Source organism: Acipenser ruthenus, chromosome 6 (assembly GCF_902713425.1).
Source record: "Acipenser ruthenus chromosome 6, fAciRut3.2 maternal haplotype, whole genome shotgun sequence".
In the NCBI taxonomy this organism is placed as follows: Eukaryota; Metazoa; Chordata; class Actinopteri; order Acipenseriformes; family Acipenseridae; genus Acipenser; species Acipenser ruthenus.
This window is the reverse complement of record NC_081194.1, coordinates 71,121,248-71,142,888: the sequence shown is the minus strand read 5'-3', so window position 1 is coordinate 71,142,888 and position 21,641 is coordinate 71,121,248. Positions and strand designations below refer to the sequence as shown.

The 21,641-nt window shown below is 37.0% G+C and overlaps 1 protein-coding gene across 2 annotated transcripts in view; it reads right to left on the bottom strand.

The window, feature by feature from the left end:
• Positions 1-1,942: 1,942 nt before the first annotated feature.
• The window catches only part of mpv17 (mitochondrial inner membrane protein MPV17), a 45,540-nt gene continuing 25,841 nt past the window's right edge, over positions 1,943-21,641 (bottom strand). For both annotated transcript variants that reach the window (XM_034019104.2, XM_059025767.1), the window contains exons 4-8: positions 20,487-20,579; positions 16,397-16,492; positions 4,817-4,849; positions 4,224-4,276; positions 1,943-2,543 (exon numbers count right to left, since the gene is read on the bottom strand). In XM_034019104.2, coding sequence (XP_033874995.1) covers positions 2,474-2,543; positions 4,224-4,276; positions 4,817-4,849; positions 16,397-16,492; positions 20,487-20,579 — 345 coding nt within the window. In that variant the 3' untranslated portion in view covers positions 1,943-2,473. The remainder of the gene's footprint in view (positions 2,544-4,223; positions 4,277-4,816; positions 4,850-16,396; positions 16,493-20,486; positions 20,580-21,641) is intronic.

The window sequence follows — 21,641 nt, the reverse complement described above, 5'->3', positions numbered from 1 at the left end:
AGCAGTCAGCTTCACAGAGGTCTTCAAAAGATGGCCCAGCTAAGTCTGTGTTAAAAAACTCAACTGATAACTCATCCTAATTTTTTTTTTTTTCATTTAGTAGTTGCCAATTTATTTTACCCTGTTTTGCTCCCAATTTGAAATGGCCAATTGTATTTAGGCTCATCTCGCTGCTACCACTCTGCATTGACTCGGGAGCGGCGAAGACGAACACACGCTGTCCTCCGAAATGTGTGCCGTCAGCTGACCACTTCTTTTCATTCTGCAGACCTGCCATGCAGCCAACCCAGAGCTGCAGTGTCGGAGGACAGGGGTCGCTGGTGATTGGTGAGTTGTGCGCCGCCCCCTGGGAACTCCTGTCCACGGTTGGCAGTGGAATAGCCTTCCTTAAAAGCCACAAGATCCGGGATCCAGCGCTGAGCATCACAAGTGTGTGTGACAGTTTCAAGTACTTGTGGAGTAGTGGTCAGGGCTCTAGACTCTTGACTGGAGGGTCGTGGGTTCAATCCCAGGTGGTGTACCCTTGAGCAAGGTACTTTACCTAGATTACTCCAGTAAAAACCCAACTGTATCAATGTGTAATTATATGTAAAAATAATGTGTAAAAAATAATGTAATTGTATGTAAAAATAATGTGATATCTTGTAACAATTGTAGGTCGCCCTGGATAAGGGTGTCTGCTAAGAAATCAATAATAATAACCATGTATTTATTTAATAAAAATCGTAGTATTGTACCCCTTCACAGTAGCGCCATAGCAAAACCTCCAAAATAGTAGCTGCTACGAACAAATCGTAGCCGTTGGCATCTGTGTGTGTATATATCTAAATATGTATATATATATTGCTGTACAAAAGTCTTAGAAGTATTATGAGTATCAACAATTTACTCAAAGCCTCCACTAGTATTTTTTACTATTATAACAACCTTGACTTGCATAAAGAAGGAAAAACATTGAGTGAAATAGCTTGCATCACTCGATTTTCAAGGTGTGATATCCAAAGCATAATCAACAAGTACAGAGAAACATCATCTGTAATTGACAAACCCAGGACTGGAAGACCCAAAAAGCTGTCTCTACAAGGATGAGCAATACTTGAATATAATATTCTTAAGGAATAGAAAGAAGACAAGCATTGAATTGACAACAGAACTGGCAGAAGGCACAGGTGTCGCTGTCCATCCATCAACAGTCCAAAGCACCACTGACCATTGTTCCATAGTCCAATTTCTATGGTGTTGTGCATATTTTAGCCTTTTAGTTCCCTTGTTCCCCTTTCTTAACAGAGGTATTCTTACTGCAACACATCCTTTAAGTCCTGATTTCAAGAGTGACCTTTGTACTGTTGATTTGAGGGGCGACACCTGTGCCTTCTGCCAGTTCTGTCTGCCCAAAACATCCTGAAAAGATTTTGTAATCTTTTAAACCTTGTGTGTACATTTTTAAAACCCTTTTTTTCATATGCCTTCAATTTTGTACACTGCAGTTTATTTATATATATATATATAATTTTTTTTTTTCTTTAGAAAAAGATTAAGTGAAATATGTCAATCAATTAACCCCAGATTAGGGCAATTTTTAGTTTGCTAATAAAGCAGTGTGGAGTAGTGGTTAGGGCTCTGGACTCTTGACCGGAGGGTTGTGGGTTCAATCCCAGGTGGGGGACACTGCTGTTGTACCCCTGAGCAAGGTACTTTACCTAGATTGCGCCAGTAAAAACCCAACTGTATAAATGGGTTATTGTATGTAAAATAATAATAATAATGTAATTGTATGTAAAAAAAAGAATGTGATATCTTGTAACAATTGTAAGCCGCCCTGGATAAGGGCGTCTGCAAAGAAATAAATAATAGGAGATTTTAAGGTGGTTTGAAGAGAGTGTGCATTGGTCCAAAGAACAGTACCATATACTGTTTCACACTAATTGAAAAAACTGTCACCCAGAATGATAGACATACTTTAATAATATAATACTGCATTGTCTTACATAATTTCTGCTATGCATCGAATTCTTACTATGTTTAGAATAAGTAAGCAAGGCTACTGTAGGGCAAACTCAGAAAGTTGGAAGGGCTATCTATGGAATCTTTGCTTGATTACACCCACTCTCCCTTTCTAAAAAAGCAACGCCTACAGGTAGGAAGTGGCCATATACACCAGCCTCAGTGCAAACAGGATGGGTGTGTCTAAAGTATTGTTCAAGCAGTGTACTTTTTTACTGAAAAAAAAACGTGGGAAAGAATAACTTGTCCAAGTTTCAAAACCATTTTATGTTCACATTTTCTGATCTTAAAACAAGCAATTATGCAAAACAGAGCTCAATATATGATTACTGTTTGGAGGAAAATAAAACTGTAAAAGAAGCAAATAAACAATGAAGAATAAGCACTGTTATCTGCCAAACTAAGCATTAGAGCTGTAAGGTAAAGTTTTTTCTATTAATGAGGTAAGATGGGTTTCTGAAGAAGTCCATTAAATCTTATTGGCCTTCCAAGAGAGGTAGGTGTTCCACACTATAGCAACGACTTGGACCACTGCCAATCTAAACAAGAAGACAAAAAGAAAATAATGAAAGCATCAATCTGCTTTCACAAAGGACAAGGATTTAATATGAAGTGAAAGGACTGGAGAGTGGGATCACTTTTAATTTCAAAACATTATCAAACCAATGTTGGGTAATATAAACTGTATTCATGGTTAATAAAGTCACGGAAATTGTGAATTTGAATAATGTCCATAAAATTTTAGAAATGGATGTAAAAACACATTTGATTAGGCACTTCCTTTAAAAAATACAGCATGTCATGCACTGAAAATATAAATCTAAGAGTATCTGTATATTGTCTGGTTGTTTCACGCAGCATTTACGTGTAGCCATGTAGGTCAGCAAATGAGATAGCTGAGCGAGCAAGCATGTAAATCGGTGACAGCTAAAATACAAAAAAATGGTGAGTGAGCTGTTTTCAGTAAAGACAGAAGAACAAATGCATCAGGGAACAGAAGTTTAGCAACTACAGAGGCTTTCTTTACAACATGCTGTTTCAGAATCATGGAACAGGCTGCTTCATACTCCTGTCGCAGATGAATGCGATACGTCAGGCGCAGACAGCTATAAAAGCTGTGCAGCTTCACTATTTGCTGTACGAAGGATGCAACATATTGCAGCCCTTTCAACTGCGCAAAGTCGTTGTTCATACTTTAAATACAGATTTCATTCGCGAAATTGGATAAATTGACATTTAAGTAGAGGTGCTGAATTTGTACCTCTTACACAAGGGTTTAAAAAAAAATCTAAAGCAACGTCTCAACCAACAGAGAATCAGTAAGGGAGAATGTTATACATTAATTAGAGAGATGCAGGTATGTGACAGTGAGATATTGGAGGTATTTTAGAATGACAGGTGAAAGGTTTGACGATCTGTTAAGGCTGTATGCCTGTAGATTGTAGATGACGTCATTAAGGCTTGTCACACAGAGTCAGAGACCCTCGACTCCAACCTGAAATGATGTCGGAGTCTGAAGTAGGTACTGTAAGTTATGTACTCTAAAGTCACATTTAAACTTAGCAGTAGTCAAAAGCAATAGTCTTTATATTATTGGTTTTGGTGTACTATTGAAAAGCTCTTGTGTATGTTGATATAACTAAAGCTACATTATTTGGTGACCTTTCCGTGAATTCTTGTTTTTTTGCCGCATCTCGTCTGTAAAATGTATTAAAAATTACTGTGCCGAAATCATAGCCTTATTTAAGGTATACAGTAGGAATCCAACATAGATTCACATAACACATTTCTTTTGCCAGTCCAGTATAATTAAGTTAATTGTTAAAAAATATTACCAAATAATGGTCCAACTAACTGTATTGCATTTTATAATTTCTCTCTAAATCTGCCTTTGCCAGGCTTTGACAGTGTGGCCAGTCCCATCTACTCTCTATGTAAATGTTGAGTAGATGGGGCTGGCAGAATTGAATGATCACACTGTCATATGATTTGACACTGGTATGACTGCAAACACCATAAAACAGAAAGGAAAATGTTAAAAAGTGATTAAAATGACATTTTAGGTCACTTACTATTTAACATGTTGTATAATACCGTGAATGCAAACACAATTACAAAAATGAATTTGCTAACTCCTGCACAATCAAACACAAACACAAACTAACTCCTCCTATATACAGTATAGTAATTGGTTTAATCTAATAAAACATATTTTTTACCTGTGATTTAGTGGTATAAAATAGAAATTCGCAATCTGTACAGCTGGCCAGAGCTGAAAGAGAAAAAAATGCATAAATAAAACTAGGATATTTAAGACCATGAAAGTCAGCACTAGTATGATCAGTCATTATAGCTTTATGAATTTTAGTTATGCTACTAGCTTCCCGTATACAAATCAGGTGGAAGTTAACTCCTTCCAGTCAGATTATAGATAAATACAATACAATAAAAACATGTCAATAACATACCCCCTGCCACAGCTACAAAAAAAATATATATTCTCCATATTTTTTTAGGGAAAAATTTAAATGGTCAGTATTATGAGGTAATATTTAGACGTGGCCAACATTAGTTGACATGAACCTCATTCCCAATGTTACCAGGCTATTTGATTCATTTAAAATGGCACGAAAGTCAAGATGTGCTGGGTTTGAACTACACCACTGCAAACGTTTAACATCTAATTCAATTGTAATGCAAGATCAGCTGGGTCTACAGAACCTGGGTAGAATTACTGGTACACATTTAGCTGTATAACTACTGTACACGGTTAATAATATTACAACAACAAAAACACAAATTATTAACTTACATAGTAGCTTGTTATCAAGGCATCAGTGAAGTCCTGCAAGAAATAATACAAAAAAATAGGAAAAATATATTACTTTCTATTTCCCCAATATGGACCTGCACGACTTGTTCTGTAATTCCATTTATCAAGTTTGCATAGGCGCACAAAAACACTTTTTTAATTGTATTGTTGTACTACAATGTAAACAGAGTTTAAAGTCCATTTTTTTGGGATTAAGGAATGAAATTAGATCCTGTCAAACATCATCCAACCCTTTTCCGTAGTGGACTTTCTGACTAATCTGACTCCACATCCAATTAACCTCAAACAAGTCATACAGTACGGTTTCTTGTCTGTATGATTCACTGTAAAACAGCCCTTTTAGTGGATCAATCTGTAAATTAAATGTTATTGCTAAAGCACCATCAACCTGCCATTAGTTATAACCCTTTTTAAATTTTGGACCAGTTTTGTTGTGTGAAGAACTGCATTTTATTTAAAGTTGGATTACAGGGATGGAAATAAGACCCCTATTTCATAGCAATTTCACCCACTCCAGGTTTCAATACATGCTTGATAACACACAGTTGGAGTCTTATTTCGATCCCTGGAATTGTTTGGTGGAGTCTGTTCCATTGTTAACTAATAAAAGTTATTAAACAAAAAAACAAACAGCAAATGCATTTAAAAAGTAAAATATGGTCAAACTCAAGTTTGTTTTAAAACATAAGTGTCCTGACAGAGTGGAAAGAGATGCACTGGGTGATAAACGTTATTTGCTTTTTTGCTCTTGAACACGATCACTTTAACTATATTTTATTATTATTATTATTATTTATTTCTTAGCAGACGCCCTTATCCAGGGCGACTTACAATTGTTACAAGATATCACATTATACATTATTTCACATTATACAGATATCACATTATTTTACATACAATTACCCATTTATACAGTTGGGTTTTTACTGGAGCAATCTAGGTAAAGTACCTTGCTCAAGGGTACAGCAGCAGTGTCCCCTAGCTTGGGATTGAACCCACAACCCTCCGGTCAAGAGTCCAGAACCCTAACCACTACTCCACACTGCTGCCCATATTTTGGCAGCTCACTCTGTAAGAACAAGTCTTAAATTAGCTGGCAAAGCGAACCACATATCCCCTGGCACCCACTGTGTGTGTTATTCAATAATTCAATGTTATTCAAGGATTCAGTGTTATTCAATGTGAGACTGGAAGATAATTAAAATACAGGTATATTAATATATTCTTCAAAGGGAGAGCATAATTATAACTTGTTGGTTGTCATCATTAGTGTCACAAATCCTCTGCCTCCAGTCATGAAGGAAAATAGTGTGGTATTCAAGTGACCAGGAGAGGATTACACACAACGAAATCTATACATTACATAAAGTGCATATATTAAATGTGGCAGGTGGAGAAGAAAAAAAAATGACTACCAATATTTGTCATGATGTCCTGAGCATGGAATGCTGACCACATTGAGCAGTCACTGCAATCATCATGTGTCATACAGCTTAGCCTATGACTAGCGACGGTTGTCCTAGATCATGTTTCTTTAACAGAAGGAGCTGTTAAACTTTTATTTAAACAAACAAAATAAAATAAAACAGCAACAGCATGTGTCTCACCGTGAACTTTTTCTTCGCTGCAGTTGAGCCCTAGTAGATCATATATATTTTTATATATATATATTTATATACATTGTTATTGTCTACAAAAAAGCCAATATTCTGCAAAGCAAATAGAATCAGTCTGTTCCTCTTGTGTAATTGGAGCTTGTTAACCTGCTGTCTGGTTTCTCTGTGTCTGTCATTTATTGTACATTAAAGTATCAGACAGCGCACAAACTGATTCAGCCGATAAATGAAGGAAAAAAAGCCATTGACCAGCTGGTCAAGAACAGCGATTTATTGCTACCTATTTATTGCCACCTCCACCACAAATTGTGTGATTTTATTAGCTAAATCTATTTAGTGTTGAAAGACCACATGGGGGTAGAGAAGTCAATGCATTTCCTCGCAGTGACCCTGCATGTCGTGACACAGACTTTGCACTGGTTCGGATCTCTGTACTCACAGACCACTGAAAAAGTAGACTTTTAATCCCTTGGTTACTGACTTCATAATAACACCTGTTGACAGCCTGTGAATATAGAAGTGAAAGTCCCTCATTCAGAAAGCCTCCCACATGTATTAATATTGCTACAGACATTTTATAAAGAAACATTTACAAATGTTTCCTCACTGGAAAATGCCTTCTGGGTCCTCAAACAATCACTCTCAACACATTGTAATGGAGCATCGTCATATGCTAGGGGAATACACGATACTAGCATCACAATATACAGGTCCAGGAATCATATTATTGGTATATTATATATTTTAAAAAGGCAATAATATAGGGAGCAATCTCATTGGCTAGCAAGTGTTCTAACCTGTACAGATATGTCACAATACCAGCACCGCTCAAAACTTTTAGAACCATTTTTCCTGATTCACTTTACAACTAATTCACTTTGGGAGGGGTGGGGTAGGGTAGGGTGGTGTGCCGCCATTTTATAAGCACAATAACACAAACATAGTCCAAAATCCACAGGCCTTGGCTGTTAAACAAACAATCCTCCTGGGATAGTGGACACTATTTGAACACCCTGCTCTATGGGGATTCTTGCTTTATCTTATTAAATGGTCATTAATGACTGACTATTTTGTTAAAAATTATAACTTAAGGGAGAGCATGTATTGTAGACATACTAACTACTGTATAAATCACATTCATTCTTTATTCAAGAAACGTTTGGGGAACTACAGGTAGCTCTGCACGGCAGTGCTTTGACACACACCTCCACCATGATACGATACGTCATGTAAAATAAGTGTTATGATTGATTCATTGTTGCACCGCTAGAACTTTCTGTCTTAATATAAAAAAAGGAAAAAAGGCCCAGAATGAGTAAATACACCCAAGTGACACAGCAGCAAATGGATCAATCAGCTCGAGAATGTGGTTCTTTACAGACTGCCAGATAATCTCAGCTGGACATTCACATTGAATGTGTTCATATGAGGTTCCACTCAGCCTCTTATCGATGCTCCCTGGCAAAACTGCACGCATTAATCAACCAACAGTGAGGCTCCCAGCCTTTTATCAGCTAACACAGATCTTGAATGGACAAATTCAATACTCACACCATTTTTAAAAGGTCTTGTCTTCTTTTTTATTTTCCTGCCAAAATAATTGCTTATAACTTAATATAGAGCCCCCACTAGCCACCACCACAGTTTTATGATCAATAGGAATAAAACTTGACAGCCTGCAAACCTGCTGAACCTTATGGAGGTAATAAAATTTAAATACAAATGTCTTGTTTCAGCTTTTACACTGCAATACAGTCTAGGAGGTGCTGTTGTGTGTGTCAAATGAAAGTTAAAGCAATGAGGTGTTAAATAGATATCCCAGTGCGTGTCTTGACAATAATGCAGGTTTACAAACTGCACACAAAGCTGCTGCTTCACCAGATGCATTACTGCAGTAGATCAGCGATATTTATGATCTTATTTTTATTATACTGATAGAATTATGAATTTAAATAGCATACTTTGTTCTCTTACAATCAGCCCTGCTCAGGCATTAAGAGTGGAGATCATCAGTGTACGACTCAGCTTACTTCAAGGTGGTTAGATTCCAAATTAAGGTAACAGGGTTTTAAGGGAGATAATATTTCTGTAAGTGCAGTAATCTCCCATCGTCAGGTTTTATAACCCTAAATTATACTGTAGTTACAAATTGCATCCCTAATTGCCATAGGGAGCAATTAAACATTTCAAATCATGGAAAGAAAATACAAAAACAAATATTGAATAGAGTTCAAACCAAGTGCAATGTATAGTTCACACCACGACAACTACAGTATGTAACATTTCATGAAAATACACCATTATTTACATTAAAAGACTGAATCTTTCATTGTGTGACGATGGGGGCCATGAACGAAAAACATGCTAATTTAGAGTGACATTATCTGATGATAAATGTGTCAGTATTTTACTGAGCTGTTTATTAAAGTCAGTTGCCAAGGTGTTAGGAATTCCAATAGTTCACAGGGGTCTTAACCTCCAAAAAGCTCAATAGCATCTGACTAATTAACCATTGAGATGCCATTAGGGGATTCTAAACATCATATCATTTACCATTTCCTGAAAGTGCAAGTCTCAATCTGACAGCAAATGCGGTCTGCCTTATACAAGATTTTGTTCATTATAACATTTTCCTCCGCATCTGACACATACGTTTGTCATCTGTTTCCTGTCTTTTTGACATTTTCAGTGATTGACCTTTTAGTCTAATTTTAACTTAATGGCATTCCTTACATAATGAATGTATAGACTACTCAGAAACAGTCACCTTACACACATTTGAAACAGTATGTATTGCTTCATGGCCAACTTCTGCATACAGTATATACACTGAATCCAGCACCAAAAAGGCATGTAACTGCTTAGATGATGAAGAAATACAAACAATCCAAACACTCCAAACATATGTAGTTTTCTTTATCATTCAAAACTACTTTTTGAGATCTTCTGAGCTACCAGGTGATTTATTGTTCATAATTTAGTAATTCTTACATCTAATAGATTACATTTGTTAAACACCTGGTAGAAATAAGGACAACCTTTTGCCTGCTAATTACCACTGAACTTTGAAAAGTTCAATGGTAATTAGCAAATAGAATCAGTCTGTTTCTCTTGTGTAATTGGAGCTTATTAACCTGCTGTCTGGTTTCTCTGTGTCTGTCATTTATTGTACATTAAAGTATCAGACGGCGCACAAACTGATACAGTCTGATGTACCACTAAAACAACAGAAGAACTGTAAATAGACCAGCGAAATAAAAGCTCAAATACTGGCTCTATCACAAAGAAAGCTGTAGTCAAAGAAACATTGCATGACCAGTACTTTAATGTGTGTGTGTATCAATTGCAGCTAACAGAATGAGACCCTGGACCCTCCTAGTGAAAAATTCTGTTGAGACCTCCTTGCCTCCCTGCAGAATAGACAAGTAGGAAATACAGCACTGTTATTTTCACTAGAGGACTGGTTACAAAAAGCATCCTTACTTTCCCTGTTCTTAAATATGTATTTCCAGTCTAAAAGCTGTCGGCTGAAAAATAAATGACAACATCTCTCTGCCATTTGTCTGATTGGTATGTCACTGGTTCCTGTTGTTGCATGTTTGGAGTGATAAATCGTCACTCTCGCTTCTCTACCTGACAGTGTCTTCTTTTCCTGAGATCTTGCTAAGTAACTTGCTCATTATGAGTCACAATACAGCAGTGCTCTGAATGATTATTTATTTATGTATTTCTTTATTGCATTTACATAGCGCTTTTTATATCACAAAGCACTGTACAGTACATAGCAGAAAATAAGAATAAACCACAATGCATTTGTATAGCAAGTCATACATACAACTGCCATAATCAGACCATTTAAATAACAGTATAAACATAATACAAAAGCAGGAATTTTAAAGTTACATTCAAACCCACTAAGATAAGAAATTCATTTTATAAAAGTGCATTTTTAGTCTGGACTTGAAAACTGTAACAGTCCCAGCTTCCCTCACAAACAAAAGTAGAGCATTCCATAATTTAGGAGCTCTACAAGAAAAAGCCCTGCCTCCTCCTGTGCTGCTTTTGTTGACCCAAGGAATAACCAGCAGCCCTGCATCCTGTGATCTCAGAGTGCAGTTTGGAAGATACGGGGTCAGTAACTCCTGCAAATAACTAGGTTCTAATCCATTCAGGGCCTTGTAAGTTAAGAGCACGATCTTAAAATCAATTCTATACAGCACAAGGAGCCAGTGTAAAGAGGCTAAAACAGGGGTAATATGTTCACTTTTCCTGGTTTTAGTCAGAATTCTAGCGTTGGTATTCTGAACAAACTGCAAATGGGATACCACACATTTTGGGACACCAGAAAAAAAGTGCATTACAATAATTCTAGATTAAACAAATTCATGCACTATGGTCTAAGACTGGCTATATTTCTCAAATGGTAAAAAGATACTTTAGTAACTTCCCTAATACAAGTCCCAAATGAGAGATCAGGATCAAAGATTACCCCCAAACTCTTAATTTCTAGTATTAGTTTTGATGCAAGGGTCAAGTTCATGTAATACCACATTTCCTTTTAGTTGGTTCTGTGAGCCCACTAGCATAAATTCTGTTTTATCTGAATTTAACATTAGAAAATTCTGTGACATCCAATGCTTGATGTCTGTAAGGCAAGTAGCTAATAACACCCAGGCAGAATTCCTGGCTTTTGGGACAAATGCAGCTGGGTATCATCAGCATAGCAATGGAAATTCACTCTGTGTCTGTGGATAATGTAACCTAACGGTAGCTATATTATCGTCATTACTTCCGACGATTTTACCTCTCCAACTGAGACAAACTGAAACCTATCAGAAAGATAAGAGGATGGAATAGTCTACAGTATCAAAGGCAGCACTTAGATCTAGAAGAATTAAAATTGATGGAAAGCCCGAGTCAGAGCTTTTCAACAGATCATTCACAACTCTGACAAGGGCCGTCTCGGTGTTATGTGCAGCATGAAAACCAGACTGAAACGTCTCGAATATAACATTAAGAGTTAGAAATGTTTGTAATTGAATTGCAACAACTCTCTAGAACCTTATCTAAGAATGGTAGGTTGGAGATTGGCCTATACCACAGCTACCTTACTTAAGTGCTGAGGGAACTATACTGGAGGAAAGTGAACGATTTATCATTTTTTATATGTGGGTGTTAATAACACCAAGAACATCTTTTAATAGTTTTGTAGGAATAGGATCAAGAGAGCATGTAGTAGCTCTCATATGTTGAACTAGCTCTGTCAGTTCCTGTAAGGTAATCAAAGAAAAATGTCAAGGGTAGGACTTAAAATGCATCATATGAATGGCTGGACTGAGAAGAGTGTCTGGCCAAACCTTTTCTTAAAAAAACAAATCATTATTGACTCATCTTAATCTGTATATATGTGTGTATGTGTATATATCTATATATCTCTATATCTATATCTATATCTATATATATATCATCCAATAGCTGCAAACAGCATGAGACCCTGGACCTTCTTAATGCAAAATATCTGCACCAAGCTAGCATTGATCCTTAGGTTGACAACATAATCTGCCCATCCAGTCTTTGGAAGGAATAAATTCTGCAACGGACGGAAAGCCATCCACATTGGTCAATAGACAATATTGGATATTGTATACTGACCAATGTGCTTCCAGTGTTCTCTTTGGACAGTATTTTTTCATCCACAGACAGCAGTGGATGATTAGCAATCCAGTGCTGCTATTTTATAAAAAGTAAGAACTCCAACATTTTATATCTTTCAGAGTAGTTTGCATCTAGTCCTAAGGGCTTGTCATGATGAACCCTGTTGGGCAAAGGTGAGCTTTACAAGTGCTGAATTCTGATTGCAGTGCAAAGCTCAACGCAACATCTAATACCATATACAACACCCTCAACAATACCCTGAAGAATAACTGTGTTCAAAGTGTTATTGACTGGCTGAAACAGTATCTGTGTTGACATATATTTAAAAAAGGGTCAGCACACAAGACCTTGAAACAATTACTTTATATTACCATGTTGTAATGTTTTAATTGAACTGTAAGTGGCATACTGGGTTTCGTTTGGAACTAAAACATGTTTTAAAATATTCAAATTAATATATTTTATATTGAGTTTCAAGTAGCCTGAATACATAAAAAAGCTGCATTATACTTCCAACTACAGGAACCCACCCTACCACACACATGCACACTCACACGCACACGCGCACGCGCACACGCACACACACACTCACACACACACACACACACCATAAACAGAGTAGTAATAATCTTAATGGTCTCTATATAAGCAGTTGGTATTATCGGATATCTACTGTTATGTATCATTTGCCTTACATACAAATCCATCCAGGGTTCTAGGGATAATATCGTACGATATCAAAAAGAGGCTGTTCACTGAAATGCAGCTATTTCAGAATACATTCTTTAAAATGCAGTAGTTTGCCTGTTCAGAACGACTTCTTGGTTGCCCCTAAAATTTGATTGACTATGGGGTAGAAAAAGAAACTGAAATATCTTAAAGAAATATTTTGATATGCCACTGTTACATTTTTACATAAATATCTTGTTTGTTTGACTGAACGTTTGACTTGTTGTTTCCTGTTGCTGCTTTGCAAATGATGATACTGAGTTGTTGTTTTTTTTTTTAATTTAGAATCTCCAATTATTTTACCCCCGATTTTCTCCCGATTTGGACTGCCCAATTATTATTATTATCCTAGCTCACCGTTGCAACGCCCGCGCCAACTTGAGAAACGGCAGCAGACACACGCGTCCTCCGAAACGTGTCCCGCCAAGCCGTCTCTTTTTTTGCTCTGCAGGTCTACAGCGAAGTCATCAGACCTATAGTGCCGGAGCACAACACAGATCTGAGTGGCTTTTACAGCAGATCCGCAGGAGCCCTATCAGCCACACGAGTCGCTGGTGCGCGGTGAACCGAGGATTACCATGCCGACCTGAACCCTCCCCACCCGGGTGGCGCTCAGCCAATTGTGCGCCGCCACCTGGGAACTCCCGGACACAATTGCCGATGGCTTAACCTGGACTTGAACCAGCGATCTCCAGGCGCATCCTGCACTCCACGTGGAGCATCTTTACTGGTTGCGCCACTCGGGAGCCTTCGATATTGAGTTTTAATGGTCAATCCTGGTGTAAACATTTTTTTAATTAACAATGAAAATGATCAGACGTTTGGTCTTTAAACAGTTCTTTAAATTGGCAGATCTCCCACTGTTACTGTCATTTAATGACCTTAATTCTGCTGGAATCCTCAACAACCATGGGATTAAACTGACAGCTATTTTAACAAAGAGCAATTCAAAAATAGAAGTGAACACATTTACAAATCCAGGACACAGGGCAATGCCTCCGACAATAACAATGAAGCCCCCCTACCAAAGCCAGTATTGAATATCAGCAACTTGTTTTGGCTTTAAAACAGACAGTCAGGCAGACAGTTCCAATGAGTCTTTATTGATGTCTGCCCAACAGCAGGGAATAACTTTTGAGTTTATAGTTTCATCATGACTTTTTACCCTTACATTGCCATCTTGCCTAAAAATGTTTTTGGCAAAAGAGAATCACTGCTTAAATGCTGTGAGCTAAAACACTGCAACCCTCTACAATTATTCCCATCTTTTAATAACTAGCACACCTACTGTAAGAACTAAAAATGAATAACATTTATTTGAATAATAAATGTATGATGGAAGAGTCACACTACAATACATAAGAATAATGTGATAACTTATCTGTTTCAACAAACAATAAAACACTTATTTTAACACAAAAGGAAATACATTTTAAACCCACATTCCATAAAGCACAGTACGTTTACTATCACTCTGCATTCATTGAAGAAGTAAACTCAGCCTTCAATTAACATGTCTTTCTTTTGTTGTATGAAGATGTATTTCGAACACTAAAATCTATAAAAATGTAATTGCCACTAAATTACTCTGCAGACATTAAATCACATCCTGTCCATGCTCAAGAGACTGAAATAATAGAACTTGTGAATGGAATGGAACATAACAATGATTTATGTGATATTAATAGGTAAAACTAATTTGGAGCATAACCCTTACTTTATAAGATTGGAGAGTTTCCAGTTATAATGTATTTTTTTACGAACATCTGAGCATAAAGCAGGCCACTACAGAGAACATATCTGTGTTTTAGAAGCAAGGTATTACTACCTGTAGTCAAATGCCTCTTTCAGTTATAAAAATATGCTATCAGCATGAAAAATTGTAACTGCTTTACCTTTTGCAAAGCAGAACTTGGAATTCTAGTTTTCTGTATCATACAAAGCAGGAACTGCATCCATAACACCTTGGGGTCTGAAAAATATTCCCTTCCAATTTTTTGATCCTTTTTCAGTCAGTCCTGGTTTTCTTTCATGGTTTTATTAATAGGTGATCCTATTCACACAGTATAGGTACCCAACACTTCATCATGACAAATAAGATAAGTGGCCTAAGAAAGATATATTGTTTGAGACCGATGTATGCTGATAAATGATCTGGCGAGACACTCAGTCTTTGGCTTATGAATGACATGTCGTCACTTCATTCATTGGATCATTTATCAGTATGCCATGTTCTGTTAAGAAGAACTTCGTGTTGGAGGCCTGGTAACTCATGAATAGCTATTAAACTTTTAAATGAAAGAATGGATTTTTTCTAGTTGATTTATGCCCATGAAAAATGTCCAAATTAGCAAATATGGCACAACAGCTAAATGCCCTGGGGCTGGTTGCATACAACACCTTAAGTATATTAACTTAAGTGTTACACTTAAGGATACAGTTTATTTTAACTAGGGCATTGACTTAAATGTGTTGAGATGCTTTCTGCAACACCCTTAAACTTAACGAAAACTAAGGGGAAATTTAAGGTGTTTCATGCAACTGGCTACAGGCTGTTAAATGGCACGAACAACACCCTGTGTGTTGGATATTGGACCATATTTAAACACCCTGTGTGATGGACACTGGACCATATTTAAACACCCTGTGTGATGGACACTGGACCATATTTAAACACCCTGTGTGATGGATATTGGACCATATTTAAACACCCTGTGTGATGGATATTGGTCCATATTTAAACACCCTGTATGATGGATATTGGACCATATTTAAACACTGTGTGTGTGGATATTGGACCATATTTAAACACCCTGTGTGTGGACATTGGACCATATTTAAACACCCCGTTGCAAGTCATTGCTTATTTATTTAAAACAAGTAATCTTAACATGATCAATCCTAATGTATGAGTAGAGCCACAAAAGTAAATTATTTATTTTTAAGCCAATGGAATTTTATGGTATTAACATTTCTGCAATTTAATGAATTGTAGATTTAAAAAATAAATAAGTAAATGCCTGATCCAGTACAGTGCCAGTACAATGATTGAAGAGCAGAGGCTTCTGTAAGGTTTATTGGCAGAGGTATTGCTGTGATGCAGTTTGGAAGGATTCCTGCCGTGGTATTTCCCAATCCTCCAGAGTCTATACACTTCAGGTATGTTATACACACACTGCTTTATCGATCCCTTCCTATTCTTGTCAGTCTCATCTCAAGGCAGGCTCTTCACTTCGGTTTGTCAATTTAACCATAATTTACAAAGTCAATAGCTGGATTGCTCAGGGGAACCTTTGCTCTCACAATTGCAACAGGCAATGTGTCTAACAGATTTGACAAATGGAGAAAGATTGCTTGTGAGATGTATGGTTGGGTAGTGCACATATGTGAAAAATGAGGATGCAGGCAACACTTAAATCTTTAAGTTTCTGCTTGTCATGGAACTTAGTTAAAAACCACCAAGTTGCCAACAAGGCAATGTTGAGAACACACAATGGTCTTTTTGAATCTCAATAAGCATTAAATCTTGATATAGAAATTGTAATAAAAACAAGCTTACCCTCTTTAACTTGTTCCAGTTTTCCTCCATCGTCAGTCCATTCAAGGTTCCACTGATAGTAAGGAAACAGCCAAGAAAGCAAGGAGAAAAAACAGCCTGGGGGGAAAAACACACAATCGTATTTGTTTTCTTCTCTACACTATTGACTGGGTCAGCAGCTGAATGTGCATTCCCTTAGTAAAGGAAGCCCTGCCTGGATCCACAAAATGCATGTTGTTAAGTCGGGAATCAAGGGAGGAAAATTAATTATTTAAATATGTTATTGTATATGTACAGTATCATACAGGTACAAGGCCACAGAAAAAGCTATACTTTGGCAGTGAAAAATTCCCCAACCCTATTTGCTAGAGGGATCCCATATGTCTTAAGTGTGCTATGGTGCCTAGGACATGCAATGTATCGAAAGTGGGATGTTTACCTCCATGTTTGCTTCATATAAATTAATCCTACCAGAAGAATCCTAGGTGGAGTCAGAATAACAAATAAATAAAAGATAGCCTTCACTGTTAGATATGCCATTATATTCCAGTGAGGCTTTACCCTGACCAGTCGACCTCAAACAATGGTTTCCCAAGACCATTCACACCTAATTAGGCAATTCAGAAATATATTCTTTCACCAAAAAGTTCTGAGTGTATTACAGTATGAACAGGTCTAAATTTCCATCACCTTTGTGTCAGTGTCATTTCAGAAATATCACTACCTTGCTTGTCTACTGCCATCATATAGAGTATGGATCCATGAACTTTATACTGTCTACTGAACTGTATTTGAAATAACCACAGCTATTGGGGATGAGGACACATTTATTTAAACTGCTTACTGAACACAGATTGACTGGTATTCTTTGTGTGCAGAGCCTAACTGTTCGGAAAAAGGGTGATAAAAAAATAAGTCTAAAGTGATATAATTACAGGTCTCCAAACTATATGTATTCACCGCAGCAATTTATAAAGATGTAAAAGCTACATTATGGAGTTAGGAGATGTGACTGCTTTCTCTAGGTGTGCCACATAGCCCATAAATTAGATAGCACAGCTGTTAACAGTGATTGTGACTCAGGCTGTGTATTTATAACTGTGTAAGAAAAAACTTTTCAGCACGGGGTAACTGTATTCATCCAAATAGCTTTATCTTTTAAATATTATTAGCAACTACATACTGACCAGAAAAAAAATGTAATGTGCGAGATATAGGACACAATGGGGTCAATTTATTTTGGTATATGAGCTTTTCATTTAGCATCAGCTTATTACTGAAATCTGATTTCCTATAATACATTAGTTGCCCCAATATGTCATACATAAAGTGTAAACCTATGTCTAAGTTATCATTCTGTTGATGACAGACACCGAACAGCCCGTCGTTGGTGTCCCAGGGGTTTTGTTATATCTCACTGACTTATTATCTTCATACATCAGTGGCTGTACACTACGCTTGCAGGATGACAGTTTGCTGTGACTTCCATGGCTTAAAATGCATACCTGGGGTGAAAGGACATTCTCTTACCTCAGCCTTAGCCTCTGGAATTCCTTTCCACCTTTGGTCAAACAAGCAGAGTCTGTTCCTATTTTTAAATCTTGTTTAAAACCATATCTCTTTGAAAAGGCATTGCCTGATACGTTGCCTTAAGGGTCTGAATTGACTTTAAATAGCTAGTTAGCAAGTTTGTAATCCTATTTGTTCTGCTAAAATGTGTTCAGCAGTATAGGAGGACCTGCTCTTGAAAGGCGCTATATAAGGGTAATGTTGTTGTTGTTATTGTGCTACCACCGGTGTACACATTTGCAGGTCATTTGCAGACCCCTAACTGCAAGGCAAGATATTGAAGAAGTCCTTCTACCAGTATTTGTGCTGTATTTGATAATACATAATGACACCACTTTGCAAACTACCCTCTTCTTCCAAAATGCACATATGGTAGGCAAGATGACCACCTACTATCTTTCCCACATATACATTATGAAAATAATGCAGGAACACTTTCCCAACATTTATAGTTTGTCTGATTTACAACATGATGTACACTAGTTTACTAATATTTTCAATGAATTTGACATGAAGGCCATTTTCAATTACAAATGAAAGGTCACTTGATGCTTCTGCTAGGTGCCACCTATTAATCCCATTCCAATAGGAAAGCGACCTGTTGATGTGAACAAATGTCTTGGTGCCTCTGTACTGCATCTTGTATCTTATTTCTGGCATGACTGGAGGGCAACAAACTCAAGGATTTCTCATGCAAAGGGCAGCATGCCAGCATACAATGTGTTTATCAACACATATACAAAGACACTTTCTTTTTAAATAACTACTATCCATCCATTAGTCTATACATCAGTATTCGATGCTCTCTGTTATATATTAATTATTCAGTTGGTGTTTACAGGTTTTGTGGATGCAATCGATTTGTGGAATGAATGCATTTTAATGTTGTTTTTGTGAACGACAGCTATCCGCATGTGTGACATGGTTAAAAATAAATAAATAAATAAATAAATGTTGTGAGAGTATGGCAGCATGTTTGCACTTTTACATTACTATTGTTTGATAAGTCAAGGTGTCACCTTAATAAGGACAAAATGATAAAATCGGACAAGGTTACAACGTGAAAGGGGACAAGCCAGAAAGACTAATTCAAAGTTTACAATTTTAAAATGCAAGTTATACCACTGAACAACAAACATTATTTCCTAATTTGTGAGCCGCTTGACAGCTTTGCAATGGCTCTGTTTTTTATTTTAAGCAGGACATTTACAGGATTGTCCCTGGTTGACTGAAAAGATCACAAACAGAATGATAAGCAGTTCTGCAATAGCAATAAAGCCAACGTACAAAACCTTCAAGACTTTGACTCTGACAGTTAGTGCCACCCATCCCAGTTCTTGGTGTGATCTCTTCGCCCATGTGTCTCCTTAGTCTTGCTGATTGAATCATTTTGTAGAGGTGCCTTGTTTCCCCCCATCAGATTAAACAGCTTTACATCTCAGTGGCCATGAAATCTACCACAAATCTTCATTACTGACACCTCCTGTACGTCTGAGACCAGTTTTATTGCCTGGATTCCAGCTCCAGTTACCAGCCAGAATCTCACACTCAGATTTTCTTATGCCCAAAAGCAAAGGGAAAGAGCACATTTCATAAATTAAAAGCTGCCTTTGAATAAATGTAAAGAAAGGCAAAGGTTCTAAAATTAGCTTGTGGACTAAAGGCTAAATAATCTTTAAATCTCATTATACAAACTATATAAAAAAAAGCTCTTTTCAAGGAATCCTTTCCTTGTCAATAATAGTGTGCTGTTTGTTTTGAAAGGTTGTTTTCAATCCTGTGTACTCAGAAGCCAACAAGCATAATGCTTACATATAATCCCAAACCCCAATTAGTCTATACACCAATCAATATAATGAACACATGACAGGGCAGGCGTGTTTTCACTGCAGGTGTAAATGTGGGCAAGGAGCTTGCATTTGCTGAAGTATATACAAACGTGTGAAGGTGTAGGGGGAGTCTGACAACATTACGAAATACGTCTGGGCAAAATCCACGTCAATGATCTCGATCACATTCCTAGTGCACCGCTGTGTGTCCTTGACGCCTGTTCTTCATTTTTGTGTGGATAAGACACTGGTGTTGAAAGCAAATCCACAATCACCTAAGGAAACTTTATTGTAATATCTAATATGCCGTTTTCCATACCAAGAAGCCCTGCTCATTAAGATATTAACAGTATTTCCTAAATTAACATAATTTCAGAAATCACATTAGGACGATTATTTAATAACGAAATAGCATCTGCTTGAAAATGCCCAAATCAATGCTACATACCGATTTCTTGATTAACATTGGCGTTACCATTTATTTACTTTTGAAAATCCTGCCCATTATCTCTTGAGAGATGGAGTACATACAGTAGGTCTTAACTGCATGGGTGAGAATGAGCTGGCAGAGCTGGAATACTTAGATATGACTTTGAGCATGACCCATCACATTGAATTTAATGTAATTCACCCCCATATTTTAAATGCTACATTTTCAACATCAATATTCAATATTGTAAAGCTAATCTGAACAATGGGTCCGAGTGACTGACCTGGTCAAGCAGCATCTTCTTTAAAGCCACAGTTTTGTTTCCTCCAGGAACAAGCCGATCAAGGACCTTGTACCATCCTCCTACTACAGGACCCTGCAAAATAAAGAGGACATCGGCAGTAAGTATTGGCTGTGCTTGACGTGTAAGGCCACCCATACCAAGTACAGTACTGCTTCTTTGAGATTTGTTACATACTCATCAACAGATCTGTACCAAGTAGCTTTTTAATATCATCTGAAACGTCAACTGTAATTCAGAGAAGCAAAACATAAAATATTAACAAATGAACAATAAAGCATCTCCATTTTTTTTATTTTTTTGGTATTCTGATAACAGTTTAGAGCAGTGGTTCCCAACCTTTTTCAATGTAGGGCCAACCTTGGTTTATGGATTTTTCAATGTAGGGACCACCTTGGTGTCTGGATTTTTCAATGTAGGGACCACCTTGGTGTCTGGATTTTTCCCACGGACCACTTGCTATGCATTTTTTTCAGAACAGCATTTTGAAACAAATTTGTAGGCTTATATGTATAAGTACATGTAGAAAGTATTTCTATAATGTACCTAACTTAACGAGATCCTTGGGCTTGAATCTTTGCTACCAGGTCATCAAAGTTGCTAAAGACAAAATTCCTGTTTCTTTCGTTTAAAAGTTATTTTTTTCACCTTCTGAATGCTCTGTAGATAAATGTCATCTCAATTTTGCAGGTTTAAGTTTCGTTTGACAAAACCCACTGGGCCTTTGGGTCATCCTGGGATCCAGTAAATGTAAATACCAGTGCTGGTCCCCGCAACATTTCTAACACAACTTATTGCACTCCGAGTCGCCAACTTAGGTCGATGACAAGGTGGATGGGAATCAATTTGAAAAATTAAATTACTGGAGAGTGTTTCCACAAGTAGTGTTCAGAGAATTTCCTTTTGGCATATAGTCTTGTGAGATATGAAACCTGCTGAATAAACCTGTATAATAACATGGAGCTGAAATAGATCATTCACACACAGAACAACCTCTCTAGAAAACATAAAATATGGAAATAGGGATATTTCTATCCTTGGCAACACTGTAGCACATTTTATTTTGTTGAAAATGAAAAGTACTAAAACTGGTTTTAATGGTTTTTTTGTTTGTTTGTTTGTTTATTTGTTTGTTTT